We start from the raw sequence: 20,441 nt of genomic DNA, 5'->3' as shown, positions 1-20,441 counted from the left end.
GAATCCTACAGAAAGAATAGCCTGCAGCCTGGAATTAGCTTCACATTTTTAAAAACTTTAGTTCAGGAAATTTATTTTTCAGGTTCAACATGTATCACTGTGATTTGCTGTTAACATAGCTCACAATCCCTTACCCTGATACTTTCAAATTCAAAACCTAAAAACAACTGGGTATGCTATGTAGCATATATACCTGGTAATTTTCAGAGCAAGTTATGAACTATCATAATAAAATGATAATTTAGGAAATTATGCTGTGCCAGGAAAAAGTGAACGGCAAAATCTTTCCTACTAGCCTCTCCCAAATGACATCAGTAAAATAAAAGTACAAAGCAATAAATCCACTGACATTTTAAAATAGGTTTACTCTGACTGGTCAATGTTGGAGCTGAATGTGTGACATTCCTTCTTTTAAGGTTAATCATTAATCTATACTAATATTATTTCCTTTTCTTCAATCTGTACTCTACTTCCAAAGGCAGTGAGGCACTTAAGCCAGCTTGAAGGCAAACAGTACAGGTTTAATACTAATTAAATGTCTTTCTGTTCACAATGAAAGTTTTGAAAAAGCCCCTAGCAAAACAAAACACACTAATTGCTCTTCAATCTGAGACATATTACTAAGAAAGTAGGAACTACATAATTCAATTTTGTTGCATTTTAATTTTATATGGGTTGGATAACCTATAATGGTCAGAGAGGGAAGTGCTATCTCTTTTATAATATTGAAAATACTACCAAATGATATTTTCTGCTCTCTGATCCTTTGGAGCACTTGGGTTATACGACAAGATAATCTCTTTCAGCTTTGGGCTCACATCATGAAATACCAAATAAAGAGACAATGAGATAATGCCAACTTATACCTGGTCCAGATTCTTGCCCATAACTTAGACCTGAAGTATGTTTGGTCCGAACTCGTAAACTCTGGGCCCTCTGTTGACGGGCCATATCGCATGTCTGATTTGGATGCCATATCTGCTTGCAGTGGTAGCAGAACTCCGTCTGGCAACCTTCCCTCTCACAAGTTAGCTTCGGGCAGCTGGCACAGCCATAGGCAATAACAGCATAACTAGGTAAGGAAACAGTAAGAGATACCAGTAAGGTAAGAATGATCTAACCAAAAGAGACATTATTCATCAGAGTTAACAATGTTTGGCACTACCCCACTATCACATATGATACAGAGAAAAGAATACACATACACACACAAGCACATTTGACCAACCGTAAAATATATCCCATGTGAGAAAGTAAATTTCTTTCTTTCTTTTCTTTTTTTTTTTTTTTTTTTGAGACAGAGGCTTGCTCTGTCACCCAGGCTGGAGTGCAGTGGTGTAATCTTGGCTTACTGCAACCTCCACCTCCCAGGTTCAAGCAATTCTCCTGCCTCAGACTTCCTAGTAGTTGGGATTACAGGTGCAAGCCACCACACCCGGCTAATTTTTTTTTGTATTTTTAGTAGAGACGGAGTTTCGCCACGTTGGCCAGGCTAGTCTCAAACTCCTGACTTCAGGTGATCCACCTGCCTCGGCCTCCTAAAGTGCTGGGATTACAGGAGTGAGCCAACATGCCCAGCTGTAAATTTCTTGAGATTCCAAAAACACAAATCATTTATTTCCTTTAAAAAGTGGAGGTGGAGTATCATATTTATCCTGGATTTCTAGCATTTATTCAATCATAGCTGAAGCTGCTTTAGGAGTAGTTTGTCATAGTAAGTTTCATAAACAACAGGGTACAAAACTATTTCCTTTTGATAATTTGCTATATTTAGAGAGATTAGTATTCGTTTGTATGAAGGAACAGAACATTAGTGAAATAAAGAGCTATGGCAAAAAAGAAAGTTTATTTTTTAATTTTTTTTTTTTTTTTTTTTTGAGATGGAGTCTCGCTCTGTCACCCAGGCTGGAATGCAGTGGCACAATTTTGGCTCACTGCAACCTCCGCATCCCAGGCTCAAGCAATTCTCTTGCCTCAGCCTCCACAGTAGCTGGGACTATAGGTGTGCACCACCACACTTGGCTAATTTTTGTAATTTCCTTAGAGATGGGGTTTCACCCTGTGCCCAGGCTGGTCACAAACTTCCGGGCTCAAGCAATCAGCCTGCCTCAGCCTCCCAAAGTGCTGGAATTACAGGCATGAGCCACCATGCTACCTTTTCATTCTTTTCTTTTTTCTTTTTTTTTTTTTTTTTGAGACAGAGTCTCGCTCTGTCGCCAGGCTGGAGTGCAGTGGTGCCACTCGGCTCACTGCAACCTCTGCCTCCCGGGTTCAAGAGATTCTCCTGCCTAAGTGGCTGGGACTACAGGCACACACCATCACGTGCAGCTAATTTTTGTATTTTTAGTAGAGACAGGGTTTCACCATGTTGGCCAGGATGGTCTCGATCTCTTTTATTTATTATTTTGAGACAGAAGTCTCGCTCTTTCACCCAGGTCGGACTGCAGTGGCTCTCTCTCGGCTCACTGCAAGCTCTGCCTCCTGGGTTCACGCCATTCTCCTGACTCAGCCTCCTGAATAGCTGGGACTACAGGCGCCCGCCACCACACCTGGCTAATTTTTTATATTTTTAGTAGAGACGGGGTTTCACCATGTTAGCCAGGATGGTCTCAATCTCCTGACCTCGTGATCTGCCCGCCTCGGCCTCCCAAAGTGCTGGGATTACAGGCGTGAGCCACCATGCTTGGCTGGTCTCGATCTCTTGACCTTGTGATCCGCCCTCCTCAGCCTCCCAAAGTGCTGGGATTACAGGCGTGAGCCACCATGCCCAGCCTTTTTCATTCTTAAGTTCCACAGTGAAGCCAGTCTGACCATAGTCACAGAGACAATAAGCCTAAATGGACTTATGATCAGCATCCCTCTTGAAAGTTCATTTTATCTTTCCATACTTTTTCAATTCAAATCAATACCTTGAATGTCCTGATAGGCTCCAGAATCCAAGAATACCATTCCTCTATCTTATAAATTAATACAGCATTAATGCCATACCTCCCTTTCTCTCTTCTGACACATATTCTTTTTTTTTTTTTTTTTTTGAGACGGAGTCTCGCTATGTCGCCCAGGATGGAGCGCAGTGGCGTGATCTCAGCTCCCTGCAATCTCCTCCTCCCAAGTTCAAGTGATTCTCCTGCCTCAGCCTCCCGAGTAGCTGGAATTACAGGCGCCCACCGCCACGCCTGGCTAGTTTTTTTTTTTAAGTAGAGACGGGGCTTCACCATGTTGGCAAGGTTGGTCTTGAATTCCTGACCTCTGGTGATCTGCCTGTCTTAGACTCTCAAAGTGTTGGGATTACAGGCGTAAGCCACTGCACTCAGTTGTGACACATATTCTTCATGTAAAGATTCAGAATTTATCAGCACTAACGTCGACCATTTCTTGTAGTTCATGTTGATTTACCAAGAATTAGTCTCACACAAACAATCCAATATATTTATATAACTATTAGCCTTTCTGATTAATTCCAAATATGTCAATTAAATGCTCAGATTACTCTAATAAGAAAATATAATACTTGTATAAAATAAAATTTTAGCCAGGTGAGGTGGTTCATGCCTGTAATCTCAGCACTTTGGGAGGCTGAGGCAGGAAGATCGCTTGAGGCCAGGATTTTGAGACCAGCCTGGGCAACACAGCAACAAGACCTTTTCTCTAAAAAAAAAAATCAGCCAGGCATGGTGACACATACCTGCAGTCACAGCTACTTGGGAGTCTGAGGTGGGAGGATTGCTTGAGGCTGGGAGGTTGAGGCTCCAGTGAGCCACATATGCGCCACTGCACTCCAGCCTGGGTGACAGAGTGAGATTCTGTCTGAAAAAAATAATAAATAAATAAACTGAAAGTTATGAAAGTTCATCGCATAATTTTTTTTTTTTTTTTAGGAGACAAGATCTCACTCTGTTGCCCAGCTTCTAGACAGTGGTGTGATGATAGCTCACTGCAACCTGAAACTCCTGGGCTCAAGTGATCCTATCTCAGTTCCCCAAGTAGCAGTGCATACCACCATGCCCAGCTAACTTTTTCTTTTTCTTTTTTTCTTTTGTAGAGACAGGGTTGGTCTTGCTATGTTGCCCAGGCTGGTCTGGAACTCCTGTCTTCAAGCAACCCTCCCACCTTAGTCTCCCAAAGCACTGGGATTACAGACGTGAGCCACCAAGCTTGGTCTATCACACACATTTTAAAAAAGATCAGTAACTGCAGGTTTCCGTGTTGCCATCTGCACACTGTCCTCCATTCCACACTCTCCTGCAATATTCGAAGACCTCAAATAGCTTGTGCAAAAAGCTAATAACATTTTCTGGGATTTATTCTTCAGTTTGCTTGTTTATTTGAATGTACATGAGATGTTAATTATAGCAACTCAAGTTCTCACGTTTATCATAGATTCTGCAAATTGATTTGAGAATGACACTGAAAATATAAATGACGATGTATCCTCTATGTTATATAATACAGGCTGTATTAAAACTCTTCTCAGAAAGAACAAAGTGAGAATAGGTCAACCTATGAATGCAAATGATTCATATCCTGTAGGAGTTCTGAGCAAATTTACCCCACCTAGCTGCAAAATAACTACTAAAGATAAACAACTGTCTCCTCAAGACAGTGACTAGCTTGTTATTTTGCATTAAATGGGAAAGTTACTGGATGACCTCAGAAAAGCATTAAGTCAACTTCTAAAGATACAAATTAAGTGGACAGCCAGTAGGGAGTCTTGAATACTTCATCATCCATTCCTACCTCATATGGCAGAAGTAAATGTTTATTAACATTCCTCCAGCCCCCACCTTTTTTTTTTTTTTTTGAGACGGAGTTTCACTCTTGTTACCCAGGCTGGAGTGCAATGGCGCAATTTTGGCTTACAGCAACCTCTGTCTCCGGGGTTCAAGAGATTCTCCTGCTTCAGCCTCCCAAGTAGCTGGGCTTACAGGCGCCCACCACCATGCCTGGCTAATTTTTTTGTATTTTTAGTAGAGATGAGGTTTCACCATGTTGGCCAGGCTGGTCTCGAACTCCTGGCCTTCAAGTGATCCACCTGCCTCAGCCTCCCAAAGTGCTGGGATTACAAGCGTGAGCCACCGCACCCGGCCCACTTTTTTTTTTTTCTTAAAAAGAGTGTTGGATAGGATTGACAATGTCAATTTTGAGTGTTTAATTTGGTGCCAAGGAAGTAAAATAACCCCAAATACTCATGAATCCACAGCAATCTATTACTACGACACAGAATTACTCAGGGCATGAGATTTGGCATCCTGTTTTTGGGTACCTGGTCTGAGCTCTTGCCTGTGACTCATACTGCATGACATGGAGCTATTAAAATCTCTAAACCGGCCTGGCACAGTCGCTCACGCCTGTAATCCCAGCACTTTGGGAGGCCGAGGCAGGTGGATCACCTGAGGTCAGGAGTTCAAGACCAGCCTGGCCAACATGGCAAAACCCTGTCTCAACTAAAAATACAAAAATTAGCCAGGCGTGGTGGTGCAAGCCTGTAATCCAGCTACTCGGGAGGCTGAGGCAGAAGAATTGCTTGAATCCAGGAGGTGGAGGTTGCAGTGAGCCAAAATCACACCATTTTACTCCGGCCTGGGCAACAAGAGAAAAATTCCGTCTCAAAAAAAAAAAAAATCTCCAAACCTTAACTTCTGTTCCACCAAATGGAGGTATAGGTGCTTGTCACATTCAAACGTAGCTAACAAGTTCTAAAACTGCACAAGAGACCTTGTCCTGAAAGATGTATGGTGTAAAAACATCGCACACTATGTCCTACCTCCTGGCCTTTACATACTCTATTCCTTCTACCTAGAAATGCCTTGTCCTTACTTCTTGCCCTGACAAGTACCCATTTAAGAACCAACTCAAGTGTCATCTTCTCTGTAAAATATACTTAACCTCTCTAGGCAGCTGGTTGCCTACATGGTGGGTGTGCACAATTATTTTATAACACTTATCACATTATATTGTAACTATCTGTTTATATGCTTGCCTCCCAAACCACACTGGACTTAAGGAGACATATCATCCACTTTTTAATCTCAGTCTAGTACACTGGTTCATGCTCAAAATAACTGTATTGCATGAATGACAGAGACCCTCTCTTGTTTTGGTTGTCTGACTTTCCCAGAGCATTCTAGGTCTTCTCCTAGGCCATCACTCTGCTCTAAAGCAATCTTTTTAATGTACCCATGTATCTATTGGCTTATTATACACCAGGTACTGTAACCTAATCCTAAAATTTCATATAAACCCACTTTAGTGGTAAACTCCTAAGTTCTGAATAGAGTAATCTTCTCGAATAGTTGAAAAAAAAGACCTTGCCTGGGCATGGTGGACCACACCTGTAATCCCAGCACTTTGGGACACCAAGGTGGGTGGATTGCTTAAGCTTGGGAGTTCAAGACCAGTCTGGGCAACATGGCAAAACGCCATCTCTACCAAAAAAAAAAAAGAAAAAAATTAGCTAGGCATGGTGGTGCATGCCTGTAGTCCCAGCTACTCAGGGGGCTGAGGTGGGAGGATGGCTTCAGCCCAGGAGGTGGAGCTTGCAGTGAGCTGAGATTGCGCCACTGCACTCCAGCCTGGGAGATAGAGCTAGACCCTGTTTCAAAACAAAAAACAAACAAACAAACAAAAAACAAAAACAAAAAAACAAAAAAGAAAGAAAAGAAAAAAGAAAAACCTCATCCTTGAGACTCAATCTGCCCTGTCCACCTTGTTCCTTCTCTTCCATGTCCCATGCTGGTGCATCTCTTACTCTGCTCTTTTAGCTTAACCAACCATTCAGGCTTGCTAATTAGAAACTAAAAGAAAGGTGTAGAAAATTACATGCTGTGAAGAATACAGACACAGCTGGGTGCAGTGGCTCATGCTTATAACCCCAGAACTTTGTCAGGCAAAGGCAGGAGGATCACTTGAACCTGAGAGTTCAAGACCAGCCAGGGCAACATGGTGAAATCCCATCTCTATGAAAGACACAAAAATTAGGCCGGGCACGGTGGCTCATGCTTGTAATCCCAGCACTTTGGGAGGCCAAGGTGGGTGGATCACCTGAGGTCAGGAGTTCGAGACCAGCCTGGCCAATGTGACGAAACCCCATCTCTACTAAAAATACAAAAAAAACTAGCTGGGCGTAGTGGCATGCACTTGTAGTCCCAGCTACTCCCAGCTACTCAGGAGGCTGAGGCAGGAGAACCGCTTGAATCCAGGAGGCAGAGGTTGCTGTGAGCCGAAATTGCGCCACTGTACTCCAGCCTGGGTGACAGAGTGAGACTCTCTCTTCGAATAACAACAACAACAAAAAGCTGAGTGTGGTGGGATATGGTGTCATGTGGTGGCACATGCCTGTACTCCCAGCTACTTATGAGGCTGAGGTGGGAAGATCACCTGAGTCTGGGAGGTTGAGGTTCCACTGAGCTGAAATTGCACTACTGCACTCCAGCACAGGCAACAGAGTTACAGAGTTAGACCCTAACTCAAAAAAATAAAAAAGAATAAAAAAGAAAGAGACTACAGACCGCTCCCCACAGCCCCCACTGCTTAAGTTCATACAACTTTTCCTCATTTTATTAATTTCCTAAAGCTTCAGAAACATCATAAAGTGACAAGCTAGACCACAGCATTACTTAGCTTCAGCCCTGGAAAAAAAGATTTCCATTAGTATAAATTTGATTATGCTCCAACAGACTTCGGTGGTTAAAGAAATGTGTTCCTATATTATGTCTGTAATTTCCATCCCCAAGTCATGCAACATAACTAGGTTACCCATTTACAAATAGACCCCTAGTAAGCATCAGGGTGGTAGACATGCGCCAAGTTGTCACAATGAACTGCACCCTTAACATCTTCATTTTTCCTGCCCATTTAAGACCCATCTCTAAGCTAGACAACCCCAAAAGCCTCCTTATCTGGTCTCCCTAATTCCCCACTCCATCCAAATTCCATTCTAGAAGGTTATACTCTTTTGCTTAAAATCCTTCAAAGAAGCGGCCGGGCGCGGTGGGCTCAAGCCTGTAATCCCAGCACTTTGGGAGGCCGAGACGGGCGGATCACGAGGTCGGGAGATCGAGACCATCCTGGCTAACACGGTGAAACCCCGTCTCTACTAAAAAAATACAAAAAACTAGCTGGGCGAGGTGGCGGGCGCCTGTAGTCCCAGCTATTTGGGAGGCTGAGGCAGGAGAATGGCGTAAACCCGGGAGGCGGAGCTTGCAGTGAGCTGAGATCCGGCCACTGCACTCCAGCCTGGGCGACTGAGCGAGACTCTGTCTCAAAAAAAAAAAAAAAAAAAAAAAGTCCTTCAAAGAAAAAGAAAAAAGAAAAAAAAAGTGCTTCAACCCAAAACTTATTTCCACAGCTTACACAGGCCTATCAACCTGAATCCAGTCCACGTTTTCAGGGTGATCTCTAGTCACTTCCCAGGTATGGGGTCTTGCTATTACCCAGGCTGGTCTCGAACTCCTGGGCTCAACTAATCCTCCCACCTCAGCCTCCTGAGCAGCTGGGACCACAGGTGCACACCACCATGCCCGCTCCTCTGTGAAGTCTTTCTTGAAACCGTCATGCAAAATCTACTGTTCTTTCATCTATCTAAGAACACCTGTATTTTCTTTAGTATTTATCACCGACATTTGTATAATTCTTTACCTATCTATGTATCAATCATCTGTCTCCTCTACCAGGTGAAATTTCCTATCAATTGGCTGGGCGCAGTGGCTCAAGCCTGTAATCCCAGCACTTTGGGAGGCCGAGATGGGCGGATCACGAGGTCAGGAGATCGAGACCATCCTGGCTAACACAGTGAAATCCCATCTCTACTAAAAAAAAAATACAAAAAACTAGCCGGGCGACGTGGTGGGCGCCTGTAGTCCCAGCTACTCGGGAGGCTGGGCCAGGAGAATGGCGTAAACCCGGGAGGCGGAGCTTGCAGTGAGCTGAGATCCGGCCACCGCACTCCAGCCTGGGCGACAGAGCCAGACTCCGTCTCAAAAAAAAAAAAAAAATTTCCTATCAAGAAGACCATGTCTAAGTTCTTTTTGTAATATCCAGTACTCACCCAGAGTTCAACATTGTATCATTCCAAAAGTATCTGTTGAAGCCTGGTGTGGTGGCTCACGCCTATAATCCCAACACTTTGGGAGGCTGAGGCAGGTGGATCACTTGAAGTCAAGAATTCAAGACCAGCCTGGCCAACATGGTGAAACCCTGTCTCTACTAAAAATATAAAAATTAGCTGGGCATTGTGGCCTGTGCCTGTAATCCCAGATACTCGGGAAGGTGAGGCAGGAGAATTGCTTCAACCTGAGAGGTGGAGGTTGCAGTGAGTTGAGATGGCGCAACTGCACTCCAGCCTGGGCGACAGAGCGAGACTACATCTCAAAAAAAAAGTTGTATGTTGAACTGAATGATCACCTGTCTATCCTATTCTTGCTTACCTCTCTCATCTCTATTCCTCCTCTGAGAACTATGCTGCTTATATTTCTTATCTTTCTCATCAAAATTCACCTAGGTACCACACTCTTCTAGAACCTAATTGAAAGACTTTGTACACAGAGTTGTAGAAATGGTTGGAATATAGATATCCTAGTCTAGAGGCATGAGCTCTCTCAGAGCATAAGGTTTATGGTTAAATAAGGACACTAACCAAAGGCAGGCCAGCATGGTAACTTTAGGGAAAGTTTGAGTTAAGCCTTAAAGATGCTACAGAAAAAACAAAAACCTGTTTCCTGGTGATCTAAATTGGGGAAATTATATTATATTAAAGATTTATACTACATATTAGTATATTAGCATGTTTAAGGATTTAAGATTCTTAAAGATTTAGAAACTCATAAACTTGTTTTATTTTGTTTAACCCAATATTTTCCAAGCTTATTTCCTTACAAAACATTTTTCTTTTAAGTAATGCCTATAACACACCTTAGGAAATAGTGATGTGAGTGAAAAATAGAAAATAAAATTAAAAGATAGTTGGAGATGGCAGTGCGTGGTGGCTCACGAGGTCAGGAGATCGAGACCATCCTGGCTAACACGGTGAAACCCCGTCTCTACTAAAAATACAAAAAATTAGCCAGGCATGGTGGCAAGTGCCTGTAGTCCCAGCTACTCGGGACGCTGAGGCAGGAGAATGGCATGAACCCGGGAGACAGAGCTTGCAGTGAGCTGAGATCACGCCACTGCTTTCCAGCCTGCCTGGGCAACAGAGTGAGACTCTGTCTCAAAAAAAAAAAAAAAGATGGTTGGAGACTGTAAAGGAGCTTAAATGATAAGGATAGATCAAATAAGTTCTCAAAGACATAATGAGAAGTCATCTTATAGGTTAGGTAGTCAATGAAGTTTTAAGCAGAGGAGCGATACAGATGTTCTCCTTTAGTACAAGTACTTTAGCAAATCTGAGACAGATGTATTGGGCTGGATGGAGGATGGTGTACGTGCACAAGAGGAGGGGGTGATGTGGAGTTGGGGAATGCAGGGAAAAGTTGTGGAACAGGAGGTATGGAGCCAAATCAAGAGAAGAGGTTCAGGGAGGCTTCAGAAAGCAAAAATCCTCCTTCATCTACTGAAATTTGTCTTGTTCAAAGAGCTTGCTTGCTCTTCCCTCATAAATGTGCTAGGGATAAACAAAAGCTTCCTGTTTATGGAATGGTCCAGTCTAGTTGTCTGAAAAAGCCAATAGCTGATACTATTTCCTGGGATCAGGTGGGAGCAAGGATTCTGCAGGGGACAGAGGCAGCAATGAAAGGCTGGAGTGGTGGACCTGCACAAAGAATTTAGGTTGGCTGGGCGCAGTGGCTCACTCCAGTAATCCCAGCACTTTGGGAGGCTGAGGTGGGCGGATCACCTGAGGTCGGGAGTTCGAGACCTGCCTGACCAACACGGAGAAACCCTGTCTTTACTAAAAATACAAAATTGGCCGGGTGTGGTGGCACATGCCTATAATCCCAGCTACTAGCGAGGTCGAGGCAAGAGAATCGCTTGAACCTGGGAGGCGGAGGTTGTGGTGAGCTGAGATTGTGCCATTGCACTCCAGCCTGGGCAACGAGAGTGAAACTCTGTCTTTAAAAAAAAAAAAATTTAGGTCAAGACAGCCTTATCCCTTCTTATTCATCTGTACAGAAGATCTGACCCTGTATACCAGGAAATTTTCTGTTGCCTACTTTGCTCACCAGCAGTCTCCTAAAGATTCTGAAAGGGTTTTAAGATTAGCAACAGGACACTTGAGAGGAAAACATTACAGTTACATGATTTGGGGGTTTCTGAAGAGACATACTTGGGCAGAGACTCAAAAGGGTAAAAGATCAACTACATCAATTATTAGCAATGAAACACCAGGCCCCATATTTAAACTTCTCTGAACTGGTTTCTTGTATATAAAATGCATTTGTCAACATCTACCTGGATGAGACTAAAATGAAATTATGTCTGAATGAGATTATAGTCTGAAAATTATAAAGAACTATAAAAAATCAGTTATTTGTATTCTGAACTAATTTTATCTCATTTGACACCTTGTTTTAAGATTATACTAGGCTATATTGTTCTTAGTATATTAAATAATAATGTGAGGCTGGGTACGGTGGCTCACGCCAGTAATCCCAGCACTTTGAGAGGCCAAAGTGGGCAGATCACGAGGTCAGGAGATAGAGACCATCCTGGCTAATAAGGTGAAACCCCATCTCTACTAAAAATACAAAAAATAAAAAAATAAAAAAATTAGCCGGGTGGTGGCAGGCACCTGTAGTCCTAGCTACTTGGGAGGCTGAGGCAGGAAAATGGCACAAACCCGGGAGGTGGAGCTTGCAGTGAGCGGAGATGGCGCCACTGCACTCCAGTCTGGGCAACAGAGTGAGACTCCATCTCAGAAAAAAAAAAAAAATCATAATGTGGATGTTTTCCCACTGAAATTGGTTCCCTTATTTATGAATAAAATAAAATCATATTTGAGTATAAGAAAAGAAAAATCTGGCCGGGCGCGGTGGCTCATGCCTGTAATCCCAGCACTTTGGGAGGTCGAGGCGGGGGGATCACGAGGTCAGGAGATCGAGACCATCCTGGCTAACACAGTGAAACCCCGTCTCTACTAAAAAAAAAATACAAAAAATTAGCCGGCGTGGTGGCGGGCGCCTGTAGTCCCAGCTACTCGGGAGGCTGAGGCAGGAGAATGGCATGAACCCGGGAGGCGGAGCTTGCAGTGAGCTGAGATCGCGCCACTGAACTCCAGCCTGGGTGACAGAGCGAGACTCCATCTCAAAAAAAAAAAAAAAAAAAAAAAAGAAAAATCCAAATTTGCTCTATCCTACAAATATTCTGTAAACAAACCATGAATCTCTGAATGCATGGTGTTCTTGTTATTATGAGTAATTACAGTAAAACTAACGATCAGAACCTGTAAGATTGCTCACACGCCCCCCTCACCCTACCAAATGCACATACAAACAAGGCAGAGGGGAGACCTGATCAATTTGGCTGGCAAGAACTTTATCTATGGGCAGTAAAGATGGTCAAGTATGGGAATAGGAGGTGACTGGGACTTGGACTTCTCTTCTAATGTTTATCCGTGACCTTTACCAGCCCCAGAAGAATAGAATAATTTGTTTAAAAAGTAAAACAAAGGAGCTGGGTGCAGTGGTTCATGCCTATAATCCCAGTTACTCAGGAGGCTAAGGTGGGAGTGAGTACTGCTTTAGCCAAGGAGTTTGAGGTTGTAGTAAGCCATGATTATGCCACTGCACTCCAGCCTGGGCACAGAGTTGAGACTCCCTCTCTAAAACAAAACAAAACAAAACAAAACAACACTGTTCAAAACAAAACAAGGGAACTATGACATCCCATAAGAACACAGAAGCTATTTTTTTTCCTGGCATTAAAAAGAGGCAGCAATAATCCCAGCACTTCGGGAGGCCAAGGCAGGAAAACAGCTTGAGCCCAGGAGTTCAAGACCAGCCTGGGCAACATAGGGAGACTCTGTCTCTACAAATAATAATAATAATAATAATAATTAGCTAGGCTTGGTGGCATGCACCTGTGGTCCCAGCTACTTGAGATGCTGAGGCAGACGGATCACCTGAGCCCAGGAGGTTGAGGCTGCAGTGAGCCGTGATTGCACCACTGCTGCACTCCAGCTTGGGTGACAGAGCGAAACCCTGTCCCCCCACCCCCAAAAAAAAGATGCAAAGCAACTAGCCACATCCCAAGGGAGAACTCAGGCATCTATTTGGCAACTAACAGAATTTTAAAGTTACTCCCTGTAACCACTTTCAACTGAAGATCTCAAAACACTGTGTAAACATTAACTAAATCTCTCAAGTCAGGAAAGAATTAGGCCTATTTCAGATAAGAAAAATAAGGTAGGTAGGAGGCTGTTAACAACAGGAATCAGAAAGGAAACTAGACTCTAGTATCTTTGGCTTTCTCAATGTTGTCCTCAGGCTACACTTAATGAAATGCACCCAAGCAGCAGCATCCTCAATAATGGGGCTATGTTGATAAGCCAATGCTTTTTAAAACAGGGGCTGAGTGGAAGGAACATTGGCCTTGGTTGGAATTAAGACCCCTGTTCTAAGCCTGGTTTCACCACTTACTAGTTATATGACCCTGAACAAGTCATTCAATTTCCTTAAACTTTGGTTTCCTCATTTGTAAAACTATATCAAACCTATCTCACAAGGTTGTGAGGATCAAATTAAATTATATATGCCTGGCGCACAGGTATTGAGAGGCCAACTTTCTTTCCCCAAACTCCACCTTAAGTCTGTAGATGATACATATTTAAAAATACATAGCTTATATATATTACTATACATATGATTATCATTCTTTTAACTAATTAAGAAATAAAATCTGGAGGATACTAACATAATACTTGACTAAAATAAGAAATGGCCTAATTTTTTAATAACTTCCAAATAGTTGAGAGTTGTCACCAAGCTTGAAAATTATTTTCTGTGCATTTTTATTGATGTGAGCAAAGACAGAAACTGACTTTAGAAAAATTTTAAAAATGGACGTTTTCCAGAAAGATGATCTGCCACATTTCTTAGAACTCAAGGAAACATCTCAGAAAGGAGTTAATGTACTATTCCAAAATTAACTATGCGGCGGTTTTTTTTGTTTTTTTTTTGAGACGGAATCTCTCTGTCACCCAGGCTGGAGTACACTGGCCTGATCTCGGCTCACTGCAACCTCTGCCTCTTGGGTTCAAGTGATTCTGCCTCAGCCTCCTGGGTAGCTGGGACTACAGGTGTGCACCACCACCCAGGCTAATTTTTGTATTTTTAGTAGAGACAAGATTTCACTATGTTGGCCAGGCTGGTCTCGAGCTTCTGACCTCAGGTGATCCGCCTGCCTTGGTCTCCCAGAGTGCTAGGACTACAGGCGTGAGCCACCGAGCCTGGCCTGTGTTCTCTTAATATTCGTTTGGTTAAAAAAACAGATCAACAGTATCTGTAAAACTTTAATATCATATAAATTAACCGCAGAGGGCCAGAAAGATCACCAGACATAAACAGTTCCATGAACCTAAAAGGTCCTTCCTGATACTTATTAACTGAAAGTGAAAGTTAGCCACCATAAGCACCACTCCTTTGACCACAACACTTCAAAGTAATTTAGAAACCCTATCTCAGTGAGGTTAAATAACACACCCATTTCTAAACAAGTCTGGCAGAATTAAAAACAGAAGTTAACTCTTCTTACCCTTCTAGACAGTCTAAGACAGCGCCTTTTGAAAGGAGACAACCAGCAGGATCATGGAGATCTCAAAACAACCTGGATATATAGGCTACAATTAAAAGTCCTTAACTCCTTTGAAGCTAAAGATCACACAACTTTTTACTAGCGTTACATTTACACACTGCAAGGAGTCCCTAGCATCTTTTTGTCGCCAAAACACGACACACAAGAATAAAATTATCTGCCCAAGGTCACAGAGCAGGTAATGGCTGTCTGACTCCCAACTACTTAAATGAGCCCCTCTTCCTGTGTGCAACCATTCATGGGATATACCGACAGTAACAATCAGTTAGACTTCTAAAGGTGGGGAGGGCGAGGAGGGTCTCCACTGAATGCTTCAGATAGGAAAATCTGGTGTATTATGTCTCTGCAGATATTGCATATTTTAATTCACTGCCCTTTAAAATTCAGCATACATGGTGCATTAAAAAGACTGTCATCAAGAACTCAAGATCAAAGGGGTTCAGAAACACAATTTATCCTACCACACCAACCTCTGGACATTCTTCTTCTCAGTGCCCCATTGAGTCTCTGGACAAAGAACATGTCTGTCCATCCCTCACCCTACCCAACGCAGTAAGGTAAGAACGACAGAGTGCCTCCCGATAACGTGGCACAGAACACACAGTGCTCAGGGTACCCCAGAGCCTATTCCCTGGTCACCTCCATCCCAACTTTCTGGGAGAACACGCCTCCTTCTGCAATGCTGCTAAGTCTGCCCCTAGCCAAGTAGACCCACCCCTCCGACGCGCTGCCCCCCTCAGAATATTCTCATTCCCTCCTTGGCCAAATATCCCTTCCCTGCTCTTACTGAGAGATACTCCCCACCTTGGCCGGGAGCGGTGGCTCACGCCTGTAATCCCAACACTTCGGGAGGCCGAGGCAGGCAGATCACCTGAGGTCAGCAGTTCGAGACCAGCCTGGCCAACATGGTGAAACCCCATCTCTGCTAAAAATACAAAGAAATTAGCTGGGCGTGGTGGCGGGCGCCTGTAATCCCAGCTACTCGGGAGGCTGAGGCAGGAGAATCGCTTGAACCTGGGAGGCGAAGGTTGCAGTGAGCCGAGATCGCGCCATTGCACTACAGCCTGGGCAAAAGAGCGAGACTCCGTCTACCCGCCCCCCCGCAAAAAAAAAAAAAATAGAGACACTGCCCCCACCTCTGGACAGAGGGCATTCCCCCAACAAAAAAACCGCCTCTCCCTGTATCCTAACTTGATGGACAGCTCCCTTCCCCTCACCGAATGCTCAGCAGCCACCTCGAGCCCTGGGGCAGGGGGCGGGGTGTCGGGTGCGTTCACCCTACTAGTCTAGGCTTGCCTGATGGTTAGTTACCGGTTACCACCCCGCCGAAATTGCCGCCTTGCTGGTTTCCCTGCTTGGGACACACACGCAGCGCCGAGGACCGGCCCTGGAGGCCAGCTCCACGCGGGGTCCCCGCTGCCCCAGCCACGCCCCTCGGCCGCAGCCCGCAGCCCCCCGCGCCACGCCCCCGCGCTCACCCGCAGTCCGGGGCCGGGCACCAGCGGCAGTCGGGGTCCGAGGCTAGGTAGCGACGCAGCATGAACTCCTCGTACTTGTGCATAAGCGGCGGGTCGGCGAGCAGCAAACGGATGTCGTGCGGGTTGAGTCGCTCGCTGCACTCGGGGCAGCTGATGGGCACCCTGCTCTCGCTTATCTCCAGGCGCAGGTAGTGGCGGAGGCAGTCCCGGCACGAGCGGTGCGGACAGCTGAGGAGGCGCGGGGCCAGCTCGGGCGGCAGCCGCACCAGGCAGAGCGGGCACTCCACCTCCTCCGCGCCTGGGCCGCCGCCCTCCGCCGCCTCCTCATCGTCGAACCCCGGCTCCGCCGCCGCCGCCGCCGCGGCCTCCACCTCGGCCTCGGCGGCCGGCTCGGCGGGCAGCGCCTCGGGCGGCGGGGCCTGGGCCGCGGCAGGGGCCGGGGCGGGCAGCGGCGGCGCGGCCGGGGGCGGCGGCTCGGCCTGCGGCTTGGCCCGGGAGCGGCGACCGCGGGCCGAGGCGGAGAAGACGCTGTGGAAGGTGAGGCGCCGGCGCCGGCCGCTGTTGCGGCACTTGGGGTCGGGCGCGGCCGCATGTAGGGATGTGGAGCGCGGCGACTCGGAGTCCTTTTCGGAGCCCATGACCCGCAGAGGCCGAGGGGCCAGGGGCGCCCAGCGCCGCCACAGCTCCCGCCTCAGTGCCCCTCAGCCAGCGCCCGGCCGCCGCCGCCACCGTCTCAGCCGCCCTCCTGGAGCTAGAAGCCGAGCAGCAACGACGAAGTGGTTATAAAGCCTCCGCCCCGCGCGCCGCTGCCCTGCGCAGGCGCTTCGCTCAAACACCTCACAACCCTCGCGCCCCGGTCGAGGGGTGCGCTGGGCGGGGCCGAGCGGGGTGGGGCCGGGCGAGCTGGGGCGGAGCTCCGCCTCCTGCAAGTCAGCTGGTTCCAGGGTCGCCATGTTGCGGAGACTGAGCCATCCTAGCCCACTGCTCTCCCTCGTCTCCGCCCCCAATTCCATCACGTCGACACTCAAGGTGGACTTTTTCGTTTGCGGTTCCTCACAGGTTGATTGCCACTTCCAGTAAATGATGGTTCAGGTACATTATTTATAAAAAGTACACAGGGGTTGTTCAGATGGTGACTCCCAACTGGTCCACCTTCCAACATTTCTGTTTATTAAGCAGACAGCAGTAATTAATAAAGAATATATTCATTCATTGAGCTTCTGCAAAGTGCGAGGCATTACTAAATGAAACAGATAAGGTCCCCCATTGCAAGGAATTTACAGAATAAAGTCCAAATTTCTTAGTCTAGCACTGTTCTCTATGTATTTAATAAACTCTATGTATATAATAATCTATTTCTAGGCTCACTTACCATTCAGTCCTCCTGGTATCTTGCTTACTTACCCAAACTTGTGGAAGGAGACCCAGCGTTTTCTTGCCTGGCAGTGCCTTTGACTTTCTTTTTCTAGTTCCCCATTCCTCTGACTGGGGGAGGATCTGGACCCTTAGGCTTCCTAGTGGGAGGCAGGCAAACAGATTGAACAACAGGAATGAATCAGGATTACATTCAGTTGCAAATAACAAAAGAAAAAAATAGCTTACGATTGAAATTTATCCTTTTTTTTTTTTTTTTTTTTCCCCCGAGACAGTTTTCTTCTGTCACTCAGGTTGGAGTGCAGTGGCGTGATCACAGCTCACTGCAGCCTCAACCTCCCAAGCTTAAGCAATCCTCCTACCCCAGCCTCCGGAGTAGCTGGGAGCACAGATGCGCCACCAGGCCTGCCTATTGTTTTTATTTTTTTCGTGGAGATGAGGCCTCCCGGTGTTGCTCAGGCTGGTCTGGAACTCCTGGGTTCAAGTGATCCTCCTACCTTGGCCTCTCAAGGTGCTGGGATTACAGGCATAAGCCACTGCACCCAGCCAGAAATTTCTCTCTTTCCATGAAATTTAAGTCCAAAAGTAGGCAGTTCAGGGCTGTTCAGCCATCCTCAGTATTTGGCTTCCAATGTTAAGGTCACCTCACTATGGTCCATATTCCAAACAGTGGGAAGGAAAAAGGGAAGAAAGATGCATCCTCTTCCTTTTAAGAAGACTGCCTTGGGGCCGGGCGCGGTGGCTCACGCTCAAGCCTGTAATCCCAGCAGTTTGGGAGGCCGAGGCAGGCAGATCACGAGGTCAGGAGATCGAGGCCATCCTGGCTAACATGGTGAAATCCCCTCTCTACTAAAAATACAAAAAATTAGCCGGGCGTGGTGGCGGGTGCCTGTAGTCCCAGCTTCTCAGGAGGCTGAGGCAGGAGAATGGTGTGAACCTGGGAGGCGGAGGTTGAAGTGAGACAAGATCGTGCCACTGCACTCCAGCCTGTCCAGCCTGGGCAACAGAACGAGACTCTGTCTCAAAAAAAAAAAAAAAGAAAGAAAAGAAGACTGCCTTGGAAGTCCCGCACATTTTTGTTCACATCTCATTGGCCAAAACATATTCACATGGCCATACTCAGCTGCAAGGGAGCCTGGGAAACATTCTCTTAACTGGGTACAATGTGCCCAGCTAACAATGACTGTTCTGTTATTAATAAGGAATGGTAAGATGGGCCAGGCGCTGTGGCTCACACCTGTAATTACAACACTTTGGGAGGCCTAGGCAGGTGAATTTCTTAAGCCCAGGAGTTTGAGGCCAGCCTGAGCAACATGGCAAAACCCCATCTCTACAAAAAATAGAAAAATTACCTGGGTGTGATGGAGTGTGCCTGTAGTCCCCGCTACTTGGGAGACTGAGGTGGGAGGAATGCTTGAGCCTGGGAGGTTGAGACTGCAGTGAGCTGTGATTGTGCCACTGCACTTCAGCCTGGGTGACACAAAAAGACACCGTCTGAAAAGGTGGAAACCAGCTGTGATATTTAAAACCAGGTCTCCAGAACTTCAAACTTTTGACATAAAACAAGAAGGGGAGCCAACAAAGAAAACTGAAAAGCAGGGGCCAGTGACATAAAAGAAAAATTAAGCAGGCATGATGTCACAGACACCAACATAATATGTTCCCAGAAGGGAGTGGTCAATTGTGACAAACGCTGCTGAGAAATCAAGAAAGATAAAAACAGAGATGTGACCACTGGATTTGGCAACACCAAATAGTCCTAAAGGAGAGGGAGAGTTTAATCCTCAAATAGGAAGGAGGTTTGATGCTGGATGGCTAAAACAACAATTAGTGTCCATATTTATCTGGCAGAATAGGGTAGACTTGGCTATGGTAACAAACGAGCCAAATATCTCAATGGCATAACACAACAATGGTATATCTTTTCCACTCATGCAAAGCTGGCTATGGGTTAAGGCACTCTCCAGGGTAGCTGTCCTCAACTCTCCTGGGTAACTCAGAGATCCAGACTACTTCTCTCTTGGGCTCCACCATCTCAATGCAAAGCTTTCAGTATTGCCTCAAAAAGACAGCTGGAGGCCGGGCACGGTGGCTCACGCCTGTAATCCCAGTACTTTGGGAGGCCGAGGCGGGTGGATCACCTGAGGTCAGGAGTTCGAGACCAGCCTGGCCAACATGGTGAAACCCCATCTCTAAAAATACAAAAGTTAGCTGGACATGGTAGGGGCGCCTGTAATCCCAGCTATTCAGGAGGCTGAGGCAGGAGAATTGCTTGAACCCGGGAGGTGGAAGTTGCAGTGAGCAGAGATTACACTACTGCACTCCAGCCTGGGCAACAGAGCAAGACTCTGTGTTAAAAACAAACAAACAAACAAACAAACAAAAACAAACTGCAAGGGAAGCTGGGAAATGCAGGAAGAAACCGTAAGCCATTTAGTAAGCAGTAGTATCATCTCTGCCACAGTTCTCTATAGCCATATTTGACTCTGTTCTCAGTGTGCAAGGTCCTAATCAATTGCAGATCCCCCTTAGAGGAGGTATATATGGTGGGAATGGAAGGTGGGAGAGAAGGCTGCCTTGTTTCTTGGGTCAGATTGTGCTAAAAGATATGGGGACCCCCAATTGCAGGTAGATCCAGATGCGTTTTAGATGCTTCTCCTTGTGTAGCTGACAGAAACAGCTGTCAGAATCCCAGCTTGCTGGAAGGCTCAACACTACCAAATGTTTGCTTGTCTTGGCTCTGGCTTCCAAACAAATTCGGCCTCAGTTCAAAGCTGCCACCATCAGTGCTTTGGGGGAAATCACCTCTCTTAAATGCCACTAGACTTTGCAATGGCCCCAATT

At 45.9% G+C, this 20,441-nt stretch overlaps 1 protein-coding gene across 6 annotated transcripts in view; it reads right to left on the bottom strand.

Moving 5' to 3' along the window:
* Window positions 1-16,980, bottom strand: part of RNF19B (ring finger protein 19B) — a 29,520-nt gene extending 12,540 nt beyond the window's left edge. For all 6 annotated transcript variants that reach the window (XM_045375325.3, XM_015438911.4, XM_045375323.3 and 3 more), the window contains exons 1-2: window positions 16,224-16,980; window positions 867-1,072 (exon numbers count right to left, since the gene is read on the bottom strand). In XM_045375325.3, the coding sequence (XP_045231260.1) occupies window positions 867-1,072; window positions 16,224-16,861 (844 nt within the window). In that variant the 5' untranslated portion in view covers window positions 16,862-16,980. The remainder of the gene's footprint in view (window positions 1-866; window positions 1,073-16,223) is intronic.
* Between the last annotated feature and the right edge of the window lie 3,461 nt (window positions 16,981-20,441).

The sequence above is a fragment of the Macaca fascicularis genome, chromosome 1, assembly GCF_037993035.2.
Source record: "Macaca fascicularis isolate 582-1 chromosome 1, T2T-MFA8v1.1".
NCBI lineage: Eukaryota > Metazoa > Chordata > Mammalia > Primates > Cercopithecidae > Macaca > Macaca fascicularis.
This window is presented reverse-complemented; position numbering and strand designations above follow the sequence as displayed.